The sequence below is a fragment of the Dasypus novemcinctus genome, chromosome 26, assembly GCF_030445035.2.
Source record: "Dasypus novemcinctus isolate mDasNov1 chromosome 26, mDasNov1.1.hap2, whole genome shotgun sequence".
Classification (NCBI taxonomy): domain Eukaryota; kingdom Metazoa; phylum Chordata; class Mammalia; order Cingulata; family Dasypodidae; genus Dasypus; species Dasypus novemcinctus.
The window spans coordinates 7,220,183-7,242,021 of NC_080698.1; the positions used below are offsets into that span (position 1 = coordinate 7,220,183).

Sequence of the window (21,839 nt, forward strand, 5' to 3'; positions counted from 1 at the left end):
CCATTCTGTCAAAGCACAACCCTGTCAACGCCAACTCTACCATGTGCCCTCCGTCAACCTTGGCGAACTTCACAATGAAGGTTCATTCATCTATTTCATTTCATAGCCTCTTTGCTTGGTTTACTTACCAGTGTTTGGCCATTCTTTCTTATTATAACATATTTTGAGGTGAAGCAAATTATTACATCACGTTACTTAGCTTAAAATAAATTCCATCCGGGTATCGTTGAGCCACGGGGAGTGATGAGGTTGTTTCCTCTTTGGTATCTTACTCTGGGGACACCACTTTGCAGATTACTAACCGAATTTCCTGGATTTCTAAAGTTACTCCATTCTCCTCAGGGCCTTTTCTAAAAACTAGGAGTGGTGCTGCTATCTCTGCTATAATTTGCTTCACCTGTGATTTATATTACACCACACTAAAATGTCTTAAGCACCTAAAGTTTCCATTTTGAAGATACAGCTAGATACTCCAAGAGGAGCTATTTGAGTCATCTAGTAATATTGCAGTTTGGCACCATTTCAAGTTTTTTATTTCCTAAGTTTCTTTTTTCCATTTATTTAGGCCTTCTTTAATTACTTTTGGCAAATTTTGTAGTTTTCTGTTTACAAGTTCTTTACATCCTTAGATTTATTCCTAGTTGATTCTTCTTTTAAAAAAAAATTTAAATATATTTTTTAAAGATTTATTTATTGTCTGCTCTCTGTCTCCATTCGCTGTGTGTTCTTCTGTGTGAGCTTGTATTCTCATTAGGCAACTCCGGGAACCGATCCTGGGACCTTCTGGAGTGGGAGAGATCATTCTCTTGCACCACCTCAGCTCCCTGATCTGCTGCCTCTCTTATTGTCTCTCCTCTGTGTCTCTTTTTGTTGGGTCATCTTGCTGCACCTGCTCTCCGCGTGGGCCAGCACTCCTGTGCGGGGCAGCCCTCCTGTGCGGGGTAGCACTCTGCACAGGCCAGCACTCCACGTGGGCCAGCTCGCCACACGGGCCACCTTGCCCTCACCAGGAGGCCCTGGGCATCGAACCCTGGATCTCCTATATGGTAGATGGGAGCCCAATTGCTGGAACCACATGCACTTCCCTACGTTTTAAAAATAAATCGATATACATACATGAAATAAGCATACACCACAAACATCACCTCCAAATACCTGAATTTTCTATTTCTTTTCAACGTGGAAGTAGCAAGAGGAGTTGGGGCAGAAAGGAAGAGAGGTGGACAGAAAGGGGAGGTGCCCCATCCTGCTCTGCAGAGGCCATTTTGTTCAAGACTGTCCGTTCACCTGCGCCATGGTGAATGGTGCCCCGGTCCCGTCTCGTGCACGTGTGCACGCACGGGCACTACGCCCATGGCTTTTCTCTGCTGTGACTGATTCCTCTCCTCACATGTGGTTCACGACTTTTATTCCTTCAGCTATAAAACTGCAACTAAATAAGGAAGACCTTGGAATTGCTGTCCCCATCCTTTTCCTTTTCAAGCTGAAAGAGGCACCGGACAGTCCTCAGGAGGACAGCTCAGGGCCAGTGTGCGAGGTAAGGAAAAGGCTGCGTCTCTCCAGGCAGAAAACCCAGGAGGTCCATCCCGTTACACCGTCATCAGCATCACAAGGACCTCTCGGGCACTTTCTGTAGAAAGAAGCTGAATCCTTCCACAATTCAAACTGGGACCAATACGCGAGGATCAATTCTATTTATTATCATCTTACGGCATTCGCCCCTTGATTTGCAACAGGGGAACATATGGATGAGGGGCAGACAAACTCAGCAAATATCAAAGTGGGTTCTGGTTAAAAAAAAAAAAATTAAAACTAGAATCAAGAAACCTGGTGTGGGGAAGCAGTTATGGCTCAACTAGTAAGAGTGTCTGCCTACCATATGGGAGGTCCAGGGTTCAAACCCAGGGCCTCCTGCCCATGTGGTGAGCTGGCCCATGCACAGTGCTGCCACGAGCTAGGAGTGCCATGCCACGCAGGGGTGTCCCCCATGTAGGGGTGCTCCACATGCAAGGAGAGCTGTCCCACGCAAAAAAATCGCAGCCCGCCCAGGAGTGGCGCTGCGCACACAGAGAGCTGGTGCAAGATGACGCAACAAAGAGAGACACAGACTCCTGATGCCGCTGACAAGAATGCAGGCAGATACAGAAGAACATGCAGCGAATGTACACAGAGAACAGACAACTGGGGGGGGGGTGAAATAAATAAAATAAATCTTTAAAATAAAAAAAAAACCTGGTGTGAACCTTCTATTAATTAAAATGCACCATTCAGTGACTTCACCTATGTCTCTCTGTTCCTTTATTTCCAAGATCTGAAAAACAGGCAGAATCATAAGTTTTTGGGACCAGAGCATTATTTTTCTACTAAGAATTACATTGCATTCTTTCATTCATATTGCTTTAATGTTCATACATATAATCTATTATGTAAATTACGTTTCCAAATTATCTATAATATTCAAAATATCATGTAAAACTTGTAATCACAATTTTCAAAGCTATATATTTCCACTAAGATGTACGTTCTACTTTACAACCTTTATTCATCTTTACATTTATATGAATAAAATTTTAAAAATAGTATCTCTAAAAGCAGCATATTTTAAAGATATATTTGGGGATATTATGTAACATGAAATTAATGATATATTAGTGCATTTTTTTCATTTGTTTTTGCACAGAAAACTGATCATATTGAAACAAAATTTATATAAATTATACATAGACAATTTGTGTGAAAGACAACATTTTCCCCTTTTAATTATATTTTTTATTTGGCTATAAATATTATATACTTTGGCATGAAATAAAATTCTAAAATCATTCAAGTAGTACAACTAACAAATTATAATTACATCTTTTAAATAGCTAAAAAAATTACAAACGGTTAAGTTTCAATTAAAGTGACCATTGCATTTTCCTACTCAACTCTTAACCTACTTCTCAAGTTCTTTTCATTTGAAGCAATCCGTATAAACCAATGGTTTATAGAATGCTCTGCCTGTTCGACCTGTGCTTAAGATAACTTTGGAATTATGACTCAGCCCCTCAAAGATAAAATATTGCCGTGATAACAGTAAATTTTTTAAGCGCATGCCTCTGGGGACAGACTAGCTCTTCAGACAAGAAAAAAATAACCATCACCCTTCATGTTTACTCCAGCTGAACTTCAAAAAGTCCTGCCCTGTCGGAGGGAGCAGCTGGTCTATGAGCAGCCCCCGCCTTTCCCTGTGACCCACAAATAAACCTTGTGTTAGCCTGGTACCTGGGATGACAAACATGGGCTGACCCGCTCCAGGCAACACACGTGCCCAGGTGAAGAGCGCCGCCGACGCCGCGTCACTCCCTTACTCCCCGAGCATTTGTAACCGAGCTCAGGGGACGGTTGACAGTCTGCTAAACCATGTCCACTTTACTGCGCTGTGTGCGTGAGCCACGGGGAGCCAACGTGCACGGCGCAGCTCCCTTGCTTTCTTCTTTTTTCCACGCAGTGCCTGTGCGTGTCTGGCTTTTGCTGGCAACCCCAGCTGCTGCAAACCCTGAGCTCCGGGAGCCTCCGTGCAGGGAGACCCTGCCCTGGTGGGGACATGCAGCAAGCAGGGTGCTCACAGTTCGACAGCCCAACACTGTCCGATGTGGCAGCTGCATGTGGTTATTTCAATTTAAAGGAAATAAAATCAGAAATTCGTTCTTCGGCTCCACCAGCCACCTTTCAAGTGCTCAAGAAGCACGTGCGTGTGTGTCAGCACAGACCGAGAACACGTCCATCTCTGCAGGAAGTTCCACCGGACAGCACTGGGAGAGACCACACGGGAGTCATACCAAATATAAATGTTCGTGACTGTGTGCCTGGTTGTCATTCTTACTCACAAAATGCTACTTGCTTATCTCCCAGAGTCACGGTCCTACTTCAGCCTAAGACACTGATATCAAGGTAGAGTTGGCTGGATGGCTCCTCCCCATCCGCGCCGTGATGGAGGAGTCCAACGTGTCAGGACCTCAGCTCTGCCGGGCGCACGCACGCCCGTGGGCTTCCTCTGGACTCACTTCTGCCGTGGGCATGGACTCCTGCAGAGCCCACGTGGGAGCCCTGCTGGAGGCTCGCCCTCGGGTGCCCGTCAGCCCCATCCTCACCCCAAACGGCCACCTGGGAAGGGGGAGATCCGGGGGCGGGAGCCCTGAGCAGCTCCTCTGCTCTTCGCTCAGCAGGTGGGGAGGTCCCAGGAACCCCGAGACACCCACTCGGCAGAAGACGACTGTCCATACTGGCCATTCGCCGCTTCCCGTGGCCAGGCAGACTCTCACTCTCTCAGCCAGGGCCACCGACAGCGCCGGGCACCTCGCAGCCACCGCACGGGCGGACCTTCCAGCCCCCTCACTATCCGCAAGGTCTGGTTTATTCCTAGTCTCTCCCGTGGGCTTCAAGGGGAGCCTACACTCGCCAAAACACAACTTAAAAACCACAGACATGGCAGTCTGTAAGAACTCAGGGAAAATTCTTAGTAAACGGCATTAAAACTCTTTCAAAATAACAAAGAACTAGTTTCATTTGACTAGTCCAATATAAACGCTCTTTTTATATCCCCCCTTTTTCCCTTTCTTTTTAAAAACAATGCAATCAAAATTTGGTCTCTAAATCATAATTTTAAAAAATATACCTTTTCTAAACTATGAAATGGACAGTATTTGGAAATCTGTTTGTTCAAATGAACCCATAAATATCAATATATAAACCCATTTATCAATTCTCCAGCCTATGGAGGGAGGTATTTATATATCTGAAATCTGAAAATCCTTTTTCCTAACAACTGTGACAGCGATTTCTAGACTTTGTCCTTGGCATTGGCCATTCTTATACATATCATGACCCATAACAGCTCTCAGGATGGTGAGATTTTGCAGTCCTCTGCCGGATGACATTAAAGTTGAAGGCTGAAAGATACTTTCGTGGTGTAGCTGGGAACAGATTCTGTAACAAAGAGAAAAAATACAATCATTTTATTATGAAATGTAAATTTATGCCTTGGGCTATGTCAATATACAAATTATTACTACTTCATGTTTTAAACATAGAGGTAATGCCTTTATCACCATTGAGGCAGCACCATAAATATGCAGTCAAATTTTAGAGATGTTTAAATCTAGGATCGAACCATTAACTCTTGTTCCTTTCCAGGTTTCCCAATTGACCTGAAACACACACACACACAGCTACTTTGGGATCCTGGAAACTCTATGACCCTATAGTAATCAAAGTTGACAAAACAGACGGGTGTGGCCAAGGACTTGGTGCTGTGGGTGCCAGATGGAAAGGGGCAGGGTTCATAGAAGCTTGGTAGCTCCTAAACCAAGCATGGCGTCAGGAAGTAAGACTTCGCTCAGTCCTACTCCTGCTAGTTACAGCTCACTCTTTCCCATCTAAGCCAAATTTTATCAAAGGATGGTCTAGACCAGGTGTTCTTAACCAGGGATCTGGGACCTTGAATTGAAATTAAAAAAAAACATTATTCTTACGGGGACATGTTGGCATGGGTGTGATATATTTATTAAATACTACACAGTACAGTGTGGACTTAATAAGGGGTCCGTAGTTTTCACCTTGACTGGCAAAGGGGTCTGTAGAAGAAAAAAGGTTAAGAACCCCTGGTCTAGACCAACAGTTCTCAAAGGAGGCGCTCAGACCCTCGTCACCAGCCGCACCTGAGAACGTGGCAGACCTGCCCTACCCCAGACCTGCCGGGTCAGGGACGCCGAGGGCGCCTCCAGGCGGCTCTGACGCCCACGACAGCCTGAGGACCACCAAGGGCTCTGCTTCCTCATCATTCCTGAATCACCCGTGAGGACTGGCTAAATCCACCCTTTCTTCCTGATGGCCCTGGACTCTGACTCAAACATTGGTCTGACGGGGAAAGAGAGAACAGAGGGAAGACACCGCAATAAAGTAAAGAGAAGGGATTCTCCCAAACTTGAAAGCATATGCCCTCCCCTACAGAGGTTGAGCTTATCAAAAGAAATGGCCGTTTCTGCAGGTCAAAACCAGCCAAATATTAATATCATTTGGTTCATGCTAAAATAAATATATGAAGGATAAAATTATTACAATTATGTAGAAATAAATTCAAAATCTATCATCACTAACTTTTAAAAACAAATGATTTTATTGCTGGCCACCACAAAGATCCAAAACGTAACGCCTAGTTTCTAATTCTTTCCTGTATTTTCACATAACAGTTCTGAAGTATAATCATAAATAAAATAAGACAAAACAATAAAACTTTTGCAAGAGGAAAACGATACAACCCAAAGATAAGTTTTGACAAATAAATGGTTCTGGTATTTCTGTTTCATGTCGAGCGTAACTTTCCTTAACTGAATTTTTAAAACTTCACAAGTAAACGGCAGTTTTCCCGTTAATGTCATTGAACTCTCTGAATATCCGAATGTTAAGTAAACATCTTCAGACAGCTTGTCATGAGGGAGAAGTATGTCCATGTGCACATTTTCTAAGGGTTACAGAGGGAACTGGCACCGGGGCCAGCACCGCCTCCTCCCTACATCCACAGACAGAACATTTCTCTGTCAGGTCTGCACTGAGCTTATAAAAAAAAATTTTTTTTTAAAGACATGAAATATTAAGCGGTAACTTCCAGGTGTCCACAGAGAGGAGATGGTGGTTCCAAGAGCAAAGACCTGCCGATGCCTCTGTCCTGTGCGTGTGCTTCTGACGGGAGGGGACTCGAGCTTCTGGAACACCGTCAGGATTGCTCATCTCCTTTGAAAAAGGTCCTGCCCACCCTTCCTGGGGTACTTGGCCCTCCCGTGCTCCTGCTGCCACCACCCTGAGGAAGCCAAACTAAATGCATCTACTTACGAATCTGCCATCTGGTGGTTTTCCTTTTGTGGCTTTTTTTTTCAAAAATTGAATTTAAATGGATTTCTAAAGCTGAATCTTATTTTCCCATTAACTTAGAAAACAGTTCTGTCAAGATTAGTTTAGTTGGAAACGCACGCTCACCTTAAGTATGGGTTTCCCAGCCTGCCACTTAGTCGACGACGTAGCGAGCGTTCAAGGGCACGAGGAGAGTCTGGTATTTTCAGGACACGTGGCATGGTTTTGTGGGTGCGGTAAATGGGAGAATCCTGTACAAAGTTAAGTAACCTGCCATCTGGCCAATGAACCTTCCGTCAGTTTGACTTCTATCAATAAATGTGCTGCATGTGTGAAAGGACCTCTACACACCGATTTTAAATAGGTTTAAGAGTAACCCACCTCTTTCTTTAAGATCTTCGATGTAGGCTTTCATGAATTCTTTATCAAAATGATGGCGATCTCGTTCACTTTCCGGCATTTCGTCACCATCTTGACGCTGGGTGTTATCGATAGGGTTGTCCATAAGGCTTACAAATCTATTCAAGAAAGTATGGAAAGTCGCACGTTCTTACCAGTGCCTTCGTGGTACTGAAGCCCAAGCTCGCATCCTTCAAAGTCACCGTTGACCGCGTAGTATCAGAATTATTAGCACTGTCAGTGGAACTGCACAGCAGGATTCCGCAGGGCCGAGCCCGCGTGAGCGCATCCTAGGCACATGAGGGCAGGGGCCGGGAGGGACGAGGACGGTTTCTTTCAGGCAGATCTTTAAAAGTGAACAATATCTGGTAATGTTTGAATATTAGAATCAATTGATGACATCAGACTTTAAAAGGATGTGGTTAAATTAAAAAGGACCCAGAGAAAATCCCCACAGAGAAGTTCTTTAAAGATGAACTATTGCTATGGGAAAAAAAAAAAAAAAATTCAAAGGGGAGACACTTAAAATTGCACTTGATCTTCCATCCTCACAATTTTGAAAGATGTTCTGATGTGAAGGATGGAATAATTATTTCAATTCACAACAGGAAATCTCTCGAGTAGTCTTTGGATACATTTGAAGGGCCTGCTGTTCTGGGGTGCAAGCATTGTAAAAAGAGTCCGTACATAAGGAGGATATGAGCCGTATTTGCATGTGTGTGTCGCTCACAGCTCACTTTCCTCTCATTTAATTTAATGATTAAACACAGAGAAAGTAAAAAAAGTTTTGTCTTATGTAGACAAACCCATTCAACTTTTCCTTTGTGATTTTTTTCATTGAATTTGTTTACCATCCTTTCCTATACAGAAATAAGAAATACACCTGTATTTTACCATCTTTTAGATGCTTAAGTCAAAGTACTCACTGTGCATATTTAAAAATTCAAGTAGTGCAAACTTGCTTTTTCTTTCTTTCGCAGGAGCCCCCACCCCACCCCCTGGCTCCTGAGTGCAGTGGCGCCTCCTTCCCTCTCGGCTCACACTGCTGGCCCCTGGCCTACCAGTTTTGAACATCCTTTGGCTTCTGGCAATGATGGATGAGCATCTCACCTCTTTGCGCCTTCTCCACCTTTACACTCACAGTGGTCCTATCACTACTTTCACTTACTCTATTTGAAAAAAATTTTACTTTAAGACAAATAATTTCCTGGTCAATGAGTGAAGGTATCCCAACTGGTGTCTTCAGTTCCCCAAAATTCCCACCTCCCAATTTTTAGCTATTCTTTCTCTTTTTTTTATGGCTTACATTACGGTTTATATTTTAGACTGTACCCATTACAGCTATTCTTTTACTTTTTTAACATTTTATATTGCAAGTTTTCAAACATTCAGAAAATATGGAAAACGTGGGCAGTGAACACCCAGGTACCCACGACCTAGATTCTGCACTTAGCGTCGCCGCTTCGTACTTGCTCTAGCACACACCCCTCCATCTGCCATCCTTCCAGCTCTCTGTCGAGCCATCGTTTGTGGACGTATTTCAAGGCACACGGTAGACATCATGCACCTTTACTTTTACATTGTTAAGGGCAGTAGCACTCCCATTCTGATCTGTAATTAGATTTAAATTTTCTAATCCTTCTGCAATTTGTTTCTAACCTAGAAAATCAATAAACAATATTTACATTGTGACAACATACAGACTTCTCTTCAAAGTGTATGATGACTGAATTTCCTTTGTCTATATAGATCTTTTTTTTCCATTTTTCATTTGCCTTTCTACTGCTCTACAATTGATTTTTCTCAAATCATTTATATTTAAAAATTCTCCCTCTGTGGTGGTTTGTCACTTTATGTACCCCAGAAAATCATGTTCTTAAAGCTAACCCACTCCTGTGGGTGTGAACCCACTGTAAGTAGGACCTTTTGATGAGGCTACTTCAGTAAAGGCATGCTTAGAGGGGGTTTTAATCCTCTCTCTGGAGTCCTTCATAAGCAGGATGAACACAGAGAAAGAGCGAGAGCAAGAGAGCGCGCAAGCCATGGAAGCAAGAAGCTGAAAGCAATAAACCCTGAAAAAGAAGCAAAAGACCAGCAGGTGCAGCCATGTGCCCTGCCATGTGGCAGAGTGAAAGACCGCGGCAGCTGGTGTTCAAGAAGGAAGCACCGCCCGATGGCACCTTGATTTGGACATTTTTCTCAGTCTCGAAACTATAAGCTTGTAAGCTAACAAATTCCCACTGTTAAAAGACAACCCATTTTATGGTACCTGCTTTTGACAACCTAGCAAACAAAAACATATTCTCCAAGCACATTCTCTGCCTCTTCTTTTTCCTAAGAGCTCTCACTCCCGGGGCCCTCCATCCTGCTGCTCAGTCTTGAGGGGCTGCTCTTTAGGATGCTGCTCATCGGCCCGGGGGCAATGCTCCTGCCAGCTGTCCTGGGGCAGATCCACTATTTCCTGCACCTTCTGTTTTACTCTTTCTTGGTTTATGCCCTTGTTTCAGGGAAGCACATCCTCATAACTTCTAGGAAAGGGTCAGAGGCAAATTTTCTGAGCCTCTATGTATCTGAAAATGTGTATATTTTATCCTCACCCTGGATTGGTGGGTTGGCCAGGTATAGAATTCTAGACTGAAAATGTCTCCCTCAGAGCAGGTGGAGACACTGTTCCGTCATCTTCCAGAAGCCAATGTTATCACTGTTGCTTGATGCCAGTCTGACACTTGTGGTTTCTTTCTTGAAGCTTTTGGGAATTCCTTCTAAAGTTTCATTTCCAAAAGTCCATAATGTGCTAAGTGTGGATGTTTTTCCATTTTGCAGGGTACTCTACAAGAACTAGAGACTGGTTTGCTACAGTTCTGGAAAATGATTTTATGTTATTTATCTAAACTTTCTCTCATGCTCACTCTTTCTGGAATTCCTATATATATATACATATTTTTTTTTTCAGTTTCTTATTTTGAAATGTCCGTAGAGTCACAGGAAGCTGCAAAGTAGTACATAAAACCCTCTACACCTTTTATCCGCTATTGAGCATTATTTTGAATTTCCTTGGTTGAGAATCTCTATTTTTTGTCTCTTCACTTCTCCCCTTTTCTCCCATCTCCTCCTCCCCTCCCATTTTTCCCTCTCCCTCTATTTTTGTTTCTGGGAATTATGTTCAGCTTTATCTTCCAAACTTTCCATTCAGTATTTGTCTGTTCTTATTTTGGTTTGCTTTTATTTTTATTTTTTATTGTTTGTTTTTCTACCACCCTTGTAAATTACCAAGAATTTCTACTTGGTTTCTTTTCCATCATTTTGTTGTTTAAAGCATGCAATATCTTCTAAATTTTCTCTTAGATACCAATGGGGGGATTGTTTTGTGATTTTTTTTCCTTTTCCTACCTGATATCTACCTTTGTGTTATATCTTTTGACCACAATTCCACATGGACAACTTTTTCCAATTATTGGGTCAGGCGTGGCAATGCCTTTATATTTGAGAATGAGGCAACAAAAAACGTTGCCAGGCCCCCTGTGCATGGGGCAGTGCTTGCCAACGGGAAACCCTCACGGTGGGTGTAGCAGTTGGATAATAGTGATGAACTCCAAAAAGAAATATTGGATTATGTTTGTAAACTGATCTTTTCCTCTGAGCATATGAGATTATATTGGATTCTTGTGGCAGTAGGGCATTGAGTACCCGCCCCTTGGCGGGTGGGGACTCTCAGATAAAAGGCAGGGCAAAGGACAGAGTTGAGGGTTTTGATGTTGGGGATTTTTGATCCTAGAATTTGATGCAGAAGCCTTAAGCTGGAGCCCTGGGAAGTAAGCTCACAGAGGAAGGAGAAGCAAGTCCCAGGAAGAGAAGAACACTGAGCCCAAAGAGAAGCAAGTCCCAGGAACATAGGAACCCAGGAAGTCTGAGCCCTCACAGATATCAACAGCCATCTTGCTCCAATATGGGGAAATAAGACTTTGGCAAGGGAACTTATGCTTTATGGCCTGGTATCTGTTTAGTTCCTACCTCAAATAAATATCTTTTATAAAAACCAACCAATTTCTGGTATTTTGCATCAAGCACCCCTTTGGCTGACTGACACAGTGGGCATCACTCAGGCAGGGGGCTAGTCAGCCCCCTGGGGATTCTGCAGACACAAAGCTGGGGTCTTTTCTCTAGAGTCATCCTAGAGCAAAGCTCAGGCTTCTGGTCTGGGGGCGAAGACTGCAGGCTGCTGAGTGCTCCAACCATTGGAATCAGGGAGGAAGTGGGAGGGAGGAGTTTCCAGTTTATACGAAAACCTTCTGGAATAGCGTTCCCCTGCTCGCTCCATCGTTGTGGGTTTGTATATTTTTTTATTCTTTTCCTCTCGATTTAATGGGATCTCAAGAGGGATAGGTGTAAAATACCTGGTCAATCCACCAATCTACCACAGTTACCACGGTGGTAACATTTCTTATTCTTTTGGTATTTCCTTGTTGTATTTAATTTGAGACTTTGATCTAGATTTTTCTGTTTATACTATAAAGTGCAGAACATGTGTTATCTTTTTTCTAACTAGCCAATTTCCTAAATACAGTATTAAATCATTCATATGATTGATTTAATCTGGCTTATGAAAATCCCCATATCATGTATTTGGATCTATTTCAGGACAGCTATTCTGTTTCAATACTTCATCTGCAAATCACTGTCTGTTACAAACATCATTTTGATCATTACACTTTTTAAATGCATACTAACTCTCTATAAGGCAAGTTATATCACATTACTCTTGTTTTCTAAAATAACCCTTGCTGTGCAAGCTTTTTTCCTTTCGGATATAATTTCCAATCAGTTTTCAAGTTCCAAAAAGAAATTCTGTTGGAATCATATTACACTTAAGTGTTAATTTTTGGAAGAAGTCACATTTTTCCTGTCTTTCCATCCAGAAAGGACACAGTATGTCTTTCCATACACTCAAGACTTCCTTGATCTCCTTCAGGAAGACTTTCTAGTTCCCTTCATATCAGAGAACTATTTTTCTTTAAGATTTTTCCCGGAAATGTTCTATTTTAACATAATTTTCTGACAATTTTTCTTCAGATCATTTCTAAGAAATCAGGAAACTATTAAATTTTTATGCAAACTGAGCTCTAGCCTTTTTTTATGGAACATTTATTAATTCAAAGAGCTTTCAATTGAGTCTCTTAGATTTCAAAGTCCTACAATGTATCCTGTAAACTGACTTTAATTACCTGGACAAGAGTCACAATTAAAGCCTGGCCGGAGCGTCTTTCCCTCCCTTTCTGGACACAAGGCTTGCCAGGACTGCTCCTGGTACCCGGTCGTGGAGGGGCCCCGGGTGGGCCCAGCCAGCCCTCCCCCAGCAGGCCTCTGCTCACCCACACACTCCTGAACAGCCAAGGGCAGGGTCGGCCCTTCCAGTGGAAGGAGCAGCGGGGAGAGGGAGGAGCCATCTTACACCCCTACTAATCTCGTACTGGTATAGGAATGGATTTGGCTTCTCTCTTTGCAACACTGAAATCTCTATTTCTCCAGGCTTATTACAAGCATCGGAAGGTAAAGACCTACGTTATGATGGACTAAGCATCTGCCACAGGAAAACTGAGGATTAGGGAAATACTTCCCCTGTGGGTTCAACTAGCAACTGGGGTTCCAGGCAGATGGTCCGGGACACAGTAAGGAAGGGGCGCTCACTGCTCAGCTTCGCCTGAGGCGCCGAGCCACCGGGATGGGCCCCCAGGGCCCCCAGGGCCTGAGGACAGAGGTGGTGGGAGAAGAGCCAAGGCCCGACATTCTGGCAGGACGAGCCTCCTCGGCTGCCTTGGGGTCGGCCCGCGGCGGTGTGGAGCTGCATCTCTTCAATCCCACCTCAAGGAAGGAAAGACTCCAATTTCTCACCCCAGACTGCAGCCCGTCTGTACTGCATCTGCACGGGTGTCCCGGGCGGTGGCTCCCTGACAGTGAGGCAACCAGGGAAGAGCCCTGCCACAGCCACTGACCCCTCCAGCCAGCCTTGAGGTCACGCCGGTGGAGAGAGTGCTGGGCCCTCAGACCCGGGGCCCGGGAACAGGCCAGTAAGTAATATTTATCCCTAAATCCTCCCTTCCCCTCACTGTCTGCCCAAAACTTCAAAATACCATAAAACATTCACCAGAACTTCCGGGAACTGGGATCAGATCCTCCAAGGAAGAGCCCAGTCCAGTCCCGAGATGTCTCCAGGCTCCAGTGCTGCTCAGCCCTCACCTGGTGCCTGGGCGTGCCTCGACTTACTTGAGCGGGGTGGACGAGTCACAAAGGGCAGTTGGGAGCTCCACCAAATGGTCCCCGCTGACGACGATCAAGGAGAGCTGCTTCAGGTTGAGCAAGGCGCGAGGAAGATAGGTCAGCTTGTTTTTATACAGGAGAAAGGTCTGCAGTGCTTCTAGTCTAAGAGGACATAAAAGGGATTACAACACAAGCATTTAGCTCCACAGCTAGGAAACCCAACATGACTTACAAAGAAGTCCCAACAGGAAACCCCTACCTAGCTTATATGTACATATATATACGACCCCTATGAGAATAATCTCACTTCAAATATTCAATAAAGTCAGGCCGGGCAACACAATTAAAGAAAAAAATGTATTGACTTAACTGCCAATTGCTTATGAAGACACAGATTCATCAGCAGGACAAGTAAATTGCATGATACACTGTAGGCTTTGGTGGGGCCTCAAAAACCAGTGTCTCCCTCCCTCTAAACCGTTTCCCACATTCCCAAGGATTAAGGGGCCCTGGAAAGAAATCAGACTAGAGTTGGAAGAAGGATAAACAGATTCTAGCAAAATATTGCCTTTTCTACACGTGCAAAGCACAGTTCTTCTTTTCCTATCATATTTTGTAACTTAAGGAAAAAACCTGCAGTGAAAACAAAAAAATATCCTCCCGGTTCGGTTTATTCTGCTTTCCATTTTATCCTAACTCATTGGCGCCCTCTTCTGGTTTTCTTTTACTATTTGCAAAATCTTGACTGATCCCATATTTCATAAGTTCCGTGTTTCAAACTAAAGCAATTCCCACATTGTCTCACGAGCCCGGGGAGCACTGGCATACACCCCAGGTACCAGAGGAGAGGCGGGCTTAGAGCGGGCAGTCAGGTGTAGACCTTCTGAACTAGCTTAGAAAGTTTAGAAAGCAGACCCTGGACTCCGGGAAGCCAGAGAGCTCGCTTTGGTCATCACCTTAAAAGCAACCCGCCTTCTGGGCCTGCTGTCCTGCAGCCAAGTCATATTTGTGGGATTTTCAAATAAGGGAATGACTGAATCTTACACGATTTGGGGCAACAATTGTTATTTACACATGAAATAGCTATGAAGATAAAATTTGGAAGCATATCCATTTTGTTTGAAAGAGTATGCAGATACCAATAAACAAAACTAACAGAAATTCCCCTCAAGGATATTCTAAACATAGGGTGACACGTTTCGCTCCTTCTGTAATAAATTCACTCTTCTTCTTCTGTGGAGAGTAAAGGATTCCACTGAGGAATGACGCGAGCTGCACTTCCCCGAGATGACCAAGCCACGTTCAAACGCACGGACTCGTGCCCGTGTGGGCTGCTCAGAGGAAGCCGCCTCATTCTACGTGGAACCAAACTAACGCTCTGGAAAAATGGACCCTTGGAGATCAAAGAGAATCGGTTTCAAGGAACATTCACACCTTCTGCAGGTTTAAAACGCTACACTTGGGGCGGCAGCAGCTGCCCCGGCCCCCGCTGCGGAGTGCGAGCAGCTACCTGTCTATATCTTGCGGCAGGTCGTCCAGGTCGTTGCTGCTCACATCCAACCACTGCAAGTTCGGCATCCGCAGGACGCAGACCGGGACACTGGAAAACTTGTTTACGGAGATATCGACAAATGTCGCGCGCTTCAAGTTACTTAACTAGAAAGGAATAACAAAATACCCCAATTACTTTTTATTTTTTTTTTTTGAGGTACCAGGGGCCAGGGATTGAACCTGGGACCTCATCTGTGGGAAGCTGGCGCTCAACCACTGAGCCACACTGACTTCCCTGAGTTGTTCTTCTTTTCAATTTGTTTGTTTTTCTTGTTTTTTTGTTTTCTCAGGAGGCACCAGGAACTGAACCTGGGAACTCCCATGTGAGAGGTGGGCACTCAACCGCTTGAGCCACAATCGTACCCCTCCCAATTATTTTTATAATTGCTTCTTTAAGAATGGGAGTTAAGTTAGAAAGGTATTTCTATGAGTATATACAGATAATACAGTATATATTTTGGAGCACCTACTGTCATTCACTGCGCTACACACTGGGATGCTAAATAAGATAAAGAGTGCATCGTGGCTACCCTCGAGAAAGTCACACTTGCAGAAATAAGCAATATGGATTTTTGTAGTGAGAACTCATGTGAAGAATTTCCTGTTCGCAATGTTAGGTAACACAGAAGGAGGTGATTCATCTACCTACCACTGCAGTGCTCTGAGGGCCAGGGGTCAAAACTTTACAGAGAAAGGGATGATAAAATTAGATGGTGAGGTTCCTGGACAGGGAAAGCGGAGAAGGACAGTGGAACAGCACATGCAGAGTCACAGCACAGGAGACTACAGGGCGAGACACAAAGAACAGGATGACGGTGCAGAGGCTGCATCAAGAGCTGGCCCAATGGGTAGGGCGTCCGCCTATCACATGGGAGGTTCAAGGTTCAAACCCCGGGCCTCCTTGACCCGTGTGCAGCTGGCCCACGTGCAGTGCTGATGCGCGCAAGGAGTGCCCTGCCACGCAGGGGTATCCCCCGCGTAGGGAAGCCCCACACGCAAGGAGTGCGCCCGGTAAGGAGAGCCGCCCAGCGCGACAGAAAGTGCAGCCTGCCCAGGAATGGTGCCGCACACACAGAGAGCTGACGCAAGATGACGCAACAAAGAGAAACACAGATTCCCGGTGCCACTGATAAGGATAGACGCAGTCACAGAAGAGCATTCAGCAAATGGACAGAAAGCAGACAACTGGGGGGAGGGGGGAGAAATAAATAAAAAATAAATTTAAAAAAAAAAGAGTACTTTTTGGCAAATCTTCAGGATCTGCACATTTGGGTGTATAAAGTGACAGGGCAAATGCCTAGAAAGCTCTATGGTTTATTTTATGTCAGTGATTTTCATTTTTAACAGGCTCAATGACTATTTCACAAAAGAGGAAGAACCAAATCAATACCCTAAATGGCCCCCCTTAAGAAACTAGAAAAAGGAAAAACTAAATCCAAAGCAAGCAGAAGAAAGGAAATAATAATCAGTGAAATAGAAAAGAGAAAATCTTTGGAGAAAATCAAGGAAACCAAAAGTAAGAGCTATGAAAAAAAGTCAACAAAATTGGAAAACATTTGGTTAGACTGACCAAGAATAAAAATCAGGAATGAAAGAGGGTTCATTGACCCAACAAAAATTCAAAAGAGTATAGAGAAATTTTATGAAAAATTTTATGCCAACAACTTAGACAACTTAGACGCAAGGGACAAATTCCTAAAAGAAAACAAATTACTGAAACTGATTCCAGAAAAAAAAAATAGAAACTGAACAGATCTACTACAAGTAAAGAAATTGAATTAGTAACTTAAAAGTTTCCCGTAAAGGTAAGTCCAGGTGGAGATGGCTTCACTGGTAAATTCTAGAAAATATGTCCCAGAAAATAATACCAATCCCTCACAAACACTTTCAGAAAATAGAGAACAACTTCCCAACTTTTCTGTGAGGCAAAGCCAGCTACCAAAAGCCTGATACCAAAGCCAGACAAAAACATCACAAGAAAATTATAAACTAAAGTCCCTCATAAACACAAACACAAAAAAAGCCTTAACAAAATTTTAGGAAACTGAATCCTGAAACATATAAAAAGGATTGCACACCATTACCAAAGTGGGATTTATTGCAGGGATGCGAGGTTGGCTTAACATCTGAAAATCAGTTACTGCAGCATCTCAAATTAATAAAGGATAAAAACCACACGGTTATCACAATAGAAAAGAAATGCACTGAAAAAAACCATTATCCTTCATGATAAAAACTCTTACCAAACTAGTAGTAACACAAAGAAACTTCCTCAGCCTGGTAAAGGGCATCTACCAAACAGCCACAGCTAACATCATACTTAATGGTAAAAGACGGAATGCTTTTACATTGGGCAAAAGCAAGGATACCCACTTTGCCACTTTGAATCAATGGTGTCCTGAAGCCCCTAGCTAACGCAGTGGGGTGTGGGCACAGAAAGTAAAAGACAGAGAGAGACAATGAAGGAAATTAAACTTATCCAGACTGAAAAGGAACAAGTATACTATCTTTATTCACAGGTTTCAGTTCTGATCCTAAGGAACCCACACAAAAAAACAGAAATAACAAACGAGTTTAGCAAAATCGTAGGACACAGGTCGATGTAAAAATTTCTATTTTATTTCAATATAACAGCTATGAACTATTTGAAAATAAAATAAGAAACAATTCCATCCACAATAATAGCAGAAAGAATAAAATACCTAGAAATGAACTTAACAAAAGAAGATGTATGGTGAAAACTACAAAATTTTAAATTAAAGATCTAAATAAGAGAGAAATGTTTCATATTCATGAATTAGAAGGTTCACTACTGACAAGAAGGAAATTCTCTCCAAATTGATCTATAAAGCCAATGTAATCCCTAATAAAATTCCAGCAGTTTTTTTGGTAGAAATTGCTAAACTGATCTTAAAATTTATAGAGTAATGCAAATGACCCAGAATAGCCAAAGCATGTTGAAAAAGAAGAACAAAGTTAGAGAACTTACATGATCCAATTTCAAGATTTATTTTAAAGCCACAGTAATCAAGGTGTAAAGTTACACAAGTAGATCACTGGAAGAGAACTGAGATTCCAGAAACAAACTTTTACACTTACGGTCAATTGATGTTTAATAAAGGTACCAAGGTAATTGAATGGGGAAAGAACAGCCTTCTCAACAAGTGGAGCTGGGAAAATTACGTATCTATAGGCAACAAACTTAGACCATTACCTCACACCATGAGCAAAAATTAACTCAAAACAGTCCTAAGTTAAGAGTTAAAATTATAATACTCCTGGAAGAAAACAACAGAAAATCTTCATGACCTCGAATTGGGCAAAGAGTTCTTAGATATGATATCTAAAGCATGTTCCAGAAAATTAAAGAATTGATAAACAGAACTTCATCAAAATTCAAAACCTTTGTGCTTTGAAACATTAAGAAATGAAAAATCATGTGATAGATGGGGAGAAAACATTTGCAAATAGTATATCAGATCAGGAGCTAGTATTCAGGATATATAAAGAGCTCCTGTAATGCAATAAGATGACAGAAAACCCAATTAAAATACGGGCAAAAGATTGAAGAGGCATTTCACTAAGGAAGATACATGAGAGACAAGCATGCATATGAGAAGATGTTTATCATTAGGGGAAGTACGAAATAAAGCCATAGTTAGGTGCCACTATCACTCACTAGAATGATTACAATAAAAAAGACATAATACCAAGGGTTGGCAAGGATATGAAGAAACTGAAATCCTCAAGCGCTGCTATTGAAAATGTAAAGTGGTACAGCCACTTTGGAAAACAGTTCAGCAGTTTCTTACAAGTTTAAACGTGGGGAGTGGATGTAGCTCAAGTGGTTGAGCACCTCATACGAGGTCCAGGGGTCAAGCTCCAGCACCTCCTAACAAACCAACCAACAAACAAGAAAACCAACTCTCATTGGGGAGAAGATGTAGCTCAGTGGGTGAGCACCTGCTTTCCATGTATGAGGTCCTGGGTTCAATCTCTGGTACCTTAAAAAAAAAAAAATTTAAACATAAACTTATCACAAGACCCAACAATTCCATTCCTACATATCTACCCAAGAGAAATGAAAACACAGGTCTATACGAAGATTTGTATGCAAATGTTCATAGCAGCATTATTTTCAATAGCCAAAGTTCAGAAACAATTCAAATGGCCATCACTAGTGAATGGATAAACAAACTGTGGTACATCCTTTCAATGAAACATTACCCCACAATTAAAAGGAACAAACTCTTAATGTATGAGACAACATGGATAAACCTCAAAAACATTATGCTGGGGAGCGGATGCCTGTTCCCCATGTATAAGGTCCCAGGGTCAATCCGCAGTACCTCCTAAAAACAAAAAAAAAAAAAAAAAAAACAACTCTCATTGGGGAACAGATGTAGCTCAGTGGTTGAGCACCTGCTTCCCATGTATGAGGTCCTGGGTTCAATACTCGGTACCTCCTAAAAACAAACACAAAAAAAATTATGCTGGTGTCCATCAACCTACAAACGGATAAACAAACTGTGGTGTATGCACGCGACGGCATATTCTGCAGCAGTAAGAAGAAATGAGTCATAAAACACATGACAATGTAGATGAACCTGGAGGACATCATGCTGAACGAAGCAAGCCAGACACAGAAAGACAAATTATGATCGTGCTATCATGAATGAAACATACTGTGTAAACTCACAGAGTTAATAATTAGAATATAGGTCACCAGAAAATAGAATGAGGGTAGGGAATGGAAAGCCGAAGGTTAATCTGTGCAGAATTGGTAAAAAAAGTTGTTTGTAAATCTTTGGAAATGAATGGAAACAGCAAAAGCACATGATGGTGTTCGTGACTAGCAAAGCTTTTACAGAGGTACGACGGTGAATGAAAGCAAAGTCTAAGGACATGTGTATTACTAGGAGGAAAGCAAAAAAATGTAACATGGGACTGTATAATATAGTGAAATCTCATGTGAAATGTGAATATGGGTGATATTACATATATGACTGTTTTTACAAAATATAAACACAAACTAGAGACGGAAACACATAGCAGCTATATATGGCACGGGAAGCATAGAGATTGAGAAGTGATGAGTTTTTTTAACTGTTTTTATTATTATTATTATTATTATTGGAATAATGAAAATGCTCATCATGGTAAGAAAAAGCCAGATGCAGAAGACTATATATTATATGATTTTATTTATGTAAAATAATCAGAAAAAAGTAAATTTATAGAGCTAAAAAATAGACACGATAGCCTGAACGTCAATTCTGGCCCTGGCTTAATATAAGAGCATTTTTTTCAAAAGCCCTTACAATAGCTTGAATATAATAGCTTATAATAGGGTGATTAAAACGCCAGAATGATGTGATATAATAAAGATGAATTTCATCTTTTCAGCCTCTGCTCCATATTTTAGACATGCCAGGTCATAACCCAAATAAAAGTAAGTCATAGTGCAGAAAGGTTTATTTCTTACTTCAAAGGGGAGCTCAGTTAATTCCAGATTTCCAGAAAAATCCAGTTTCTCCAGATTTTCACAATCTCCCAGTTCTGGAGGAATGCTCCTCAGGTGGTTGAAACTCACATTGAGCTCTTTCAGGTTCTTCAAACGACCTATTATTGGAAAAAATTAACATGTCATCAGAAAAAGTGAACATCCATTGAGTAGGTCCTGCAAGTCTTTTAGGAACAGCAACGACAAAGCCTCAGATTTAGAACTTTTGCATACTAATAATGGGGAGGGCACTAAACATAATCTTGCATTTGTTTCATATGCACTTTTTCTGCCTCCCCCTCCCCCTCCCCCTCCCTGCTGTTTTTGCTCTCTGTGTCCGTTCACGGTATGATCTTCCGTATCTATTTCTCTTTTTGTTTTCTCTTCTCATCTTTCTCCTCTAGGATTCACCAGGATTCGATCCTGGGGACCTCTGATGTGGAGAGAGGCTCCCTGTCAATTGCACCACCTCAGTTCCTGGTTTCTGCTGTGCTTCACCTTGACTCTCCCCTTCCTCTTTTTTATTGCGTCCTCATCTTGCCGCGTGACTCACTTGACGGGGCAGGGGCTCACCGTGCGGGCTCTCAGCTTCACGCGGGCACTGGCTCACCACAGGGGCACTGGCTTCTTTTTCACCAGGAGGCCCCAGGGAACAAACCCGGGTCCTCCCGTATGGTAGGCGGAGGCCTTATCACTTGAGCCACATCCGCTTCCCTACAGGCACTTTTCATTACCTGTATACTCATCTTTTATCCTGACCATTTTGGTACTTGATCCTAACAGTTTTTGCTTACCCTTTGTTTAATCCTTCATGAAACTGGAGGGGAGGTGAATGCAGGAGATTTGTCCTCCGTGTTGCCTGGATCAGCCCCAGCACCCACAGAGCATACCCCCCTCTGCAACTACTTGAATTAGTACCAGGCAATGCCTTCGAAGAGCAGTACGGCTCCTAGGAAACAACGACCAGCTATGGCCACTGGTGGGCTCTGATGAGAAGACAGCTAGGTACTGAAAAGTGCTGAAAGCTCTATAGAGGCGGTAAATGAATCAAACAGGTAGACTGTTTACAGATGACATGTAACTCACCATTTCTCTTTGGCTTCGTGTTTACATTGATTTAACTACAACAGCATGCATTCTAAAGAATATGCCCTAAGTCTCTCTCGCAAGCAGAAAGTGAACACACAAAGAATAACTGGCAATAATCAGACTGATGAGGAAATACTGCACCCCAATTCTGTCT

At 42.6% G+C, this 21,839-nt stretch overlaps 1 protein-coding gene across 3 annotated transcripts in view; it reads right to left on the reverse strand.

The window, feature by feature from the left end:
• Positions 1-2,275: 2,275 nt before the first annotated feature.
• The window catches only part of LRRC2 (leucine rich repeat containing 2), an 84,233-nt gene continuing 64,669 nt past the window's right edge, over positions 2,276-21,839 (reverse strand). For all 3 annotated transcript variants that reach the window (XM_071212022.1, XM_071212023.1, XM_004449020.2), the window contains 5 exons: positions 20,579-20,715; positions 15,053-15,198; positions 13,549-13,704; positions 7,270-7,406; positions 2,276-4,968 (listed from right to left, as the gene is read on the reverse strand). In XM_071212022.1, coding sequence (XP_071068123.1) covers positions 4,919-4,968; positions 7,270-7,406; positions 13,549-13,704; positions 15,053-15,198; positions 20,579-20,715 — 626 coding nt within the window. In that variant the 3' untranslated portion in view covers positions 2,276-4,918. The remainder of the gene's footprint in view (positions 4,969-7,269; positions 7,407-13,548; positions 13,705-15,052; positions 15,199-20,578; positions 20,716-21,839) is intronic.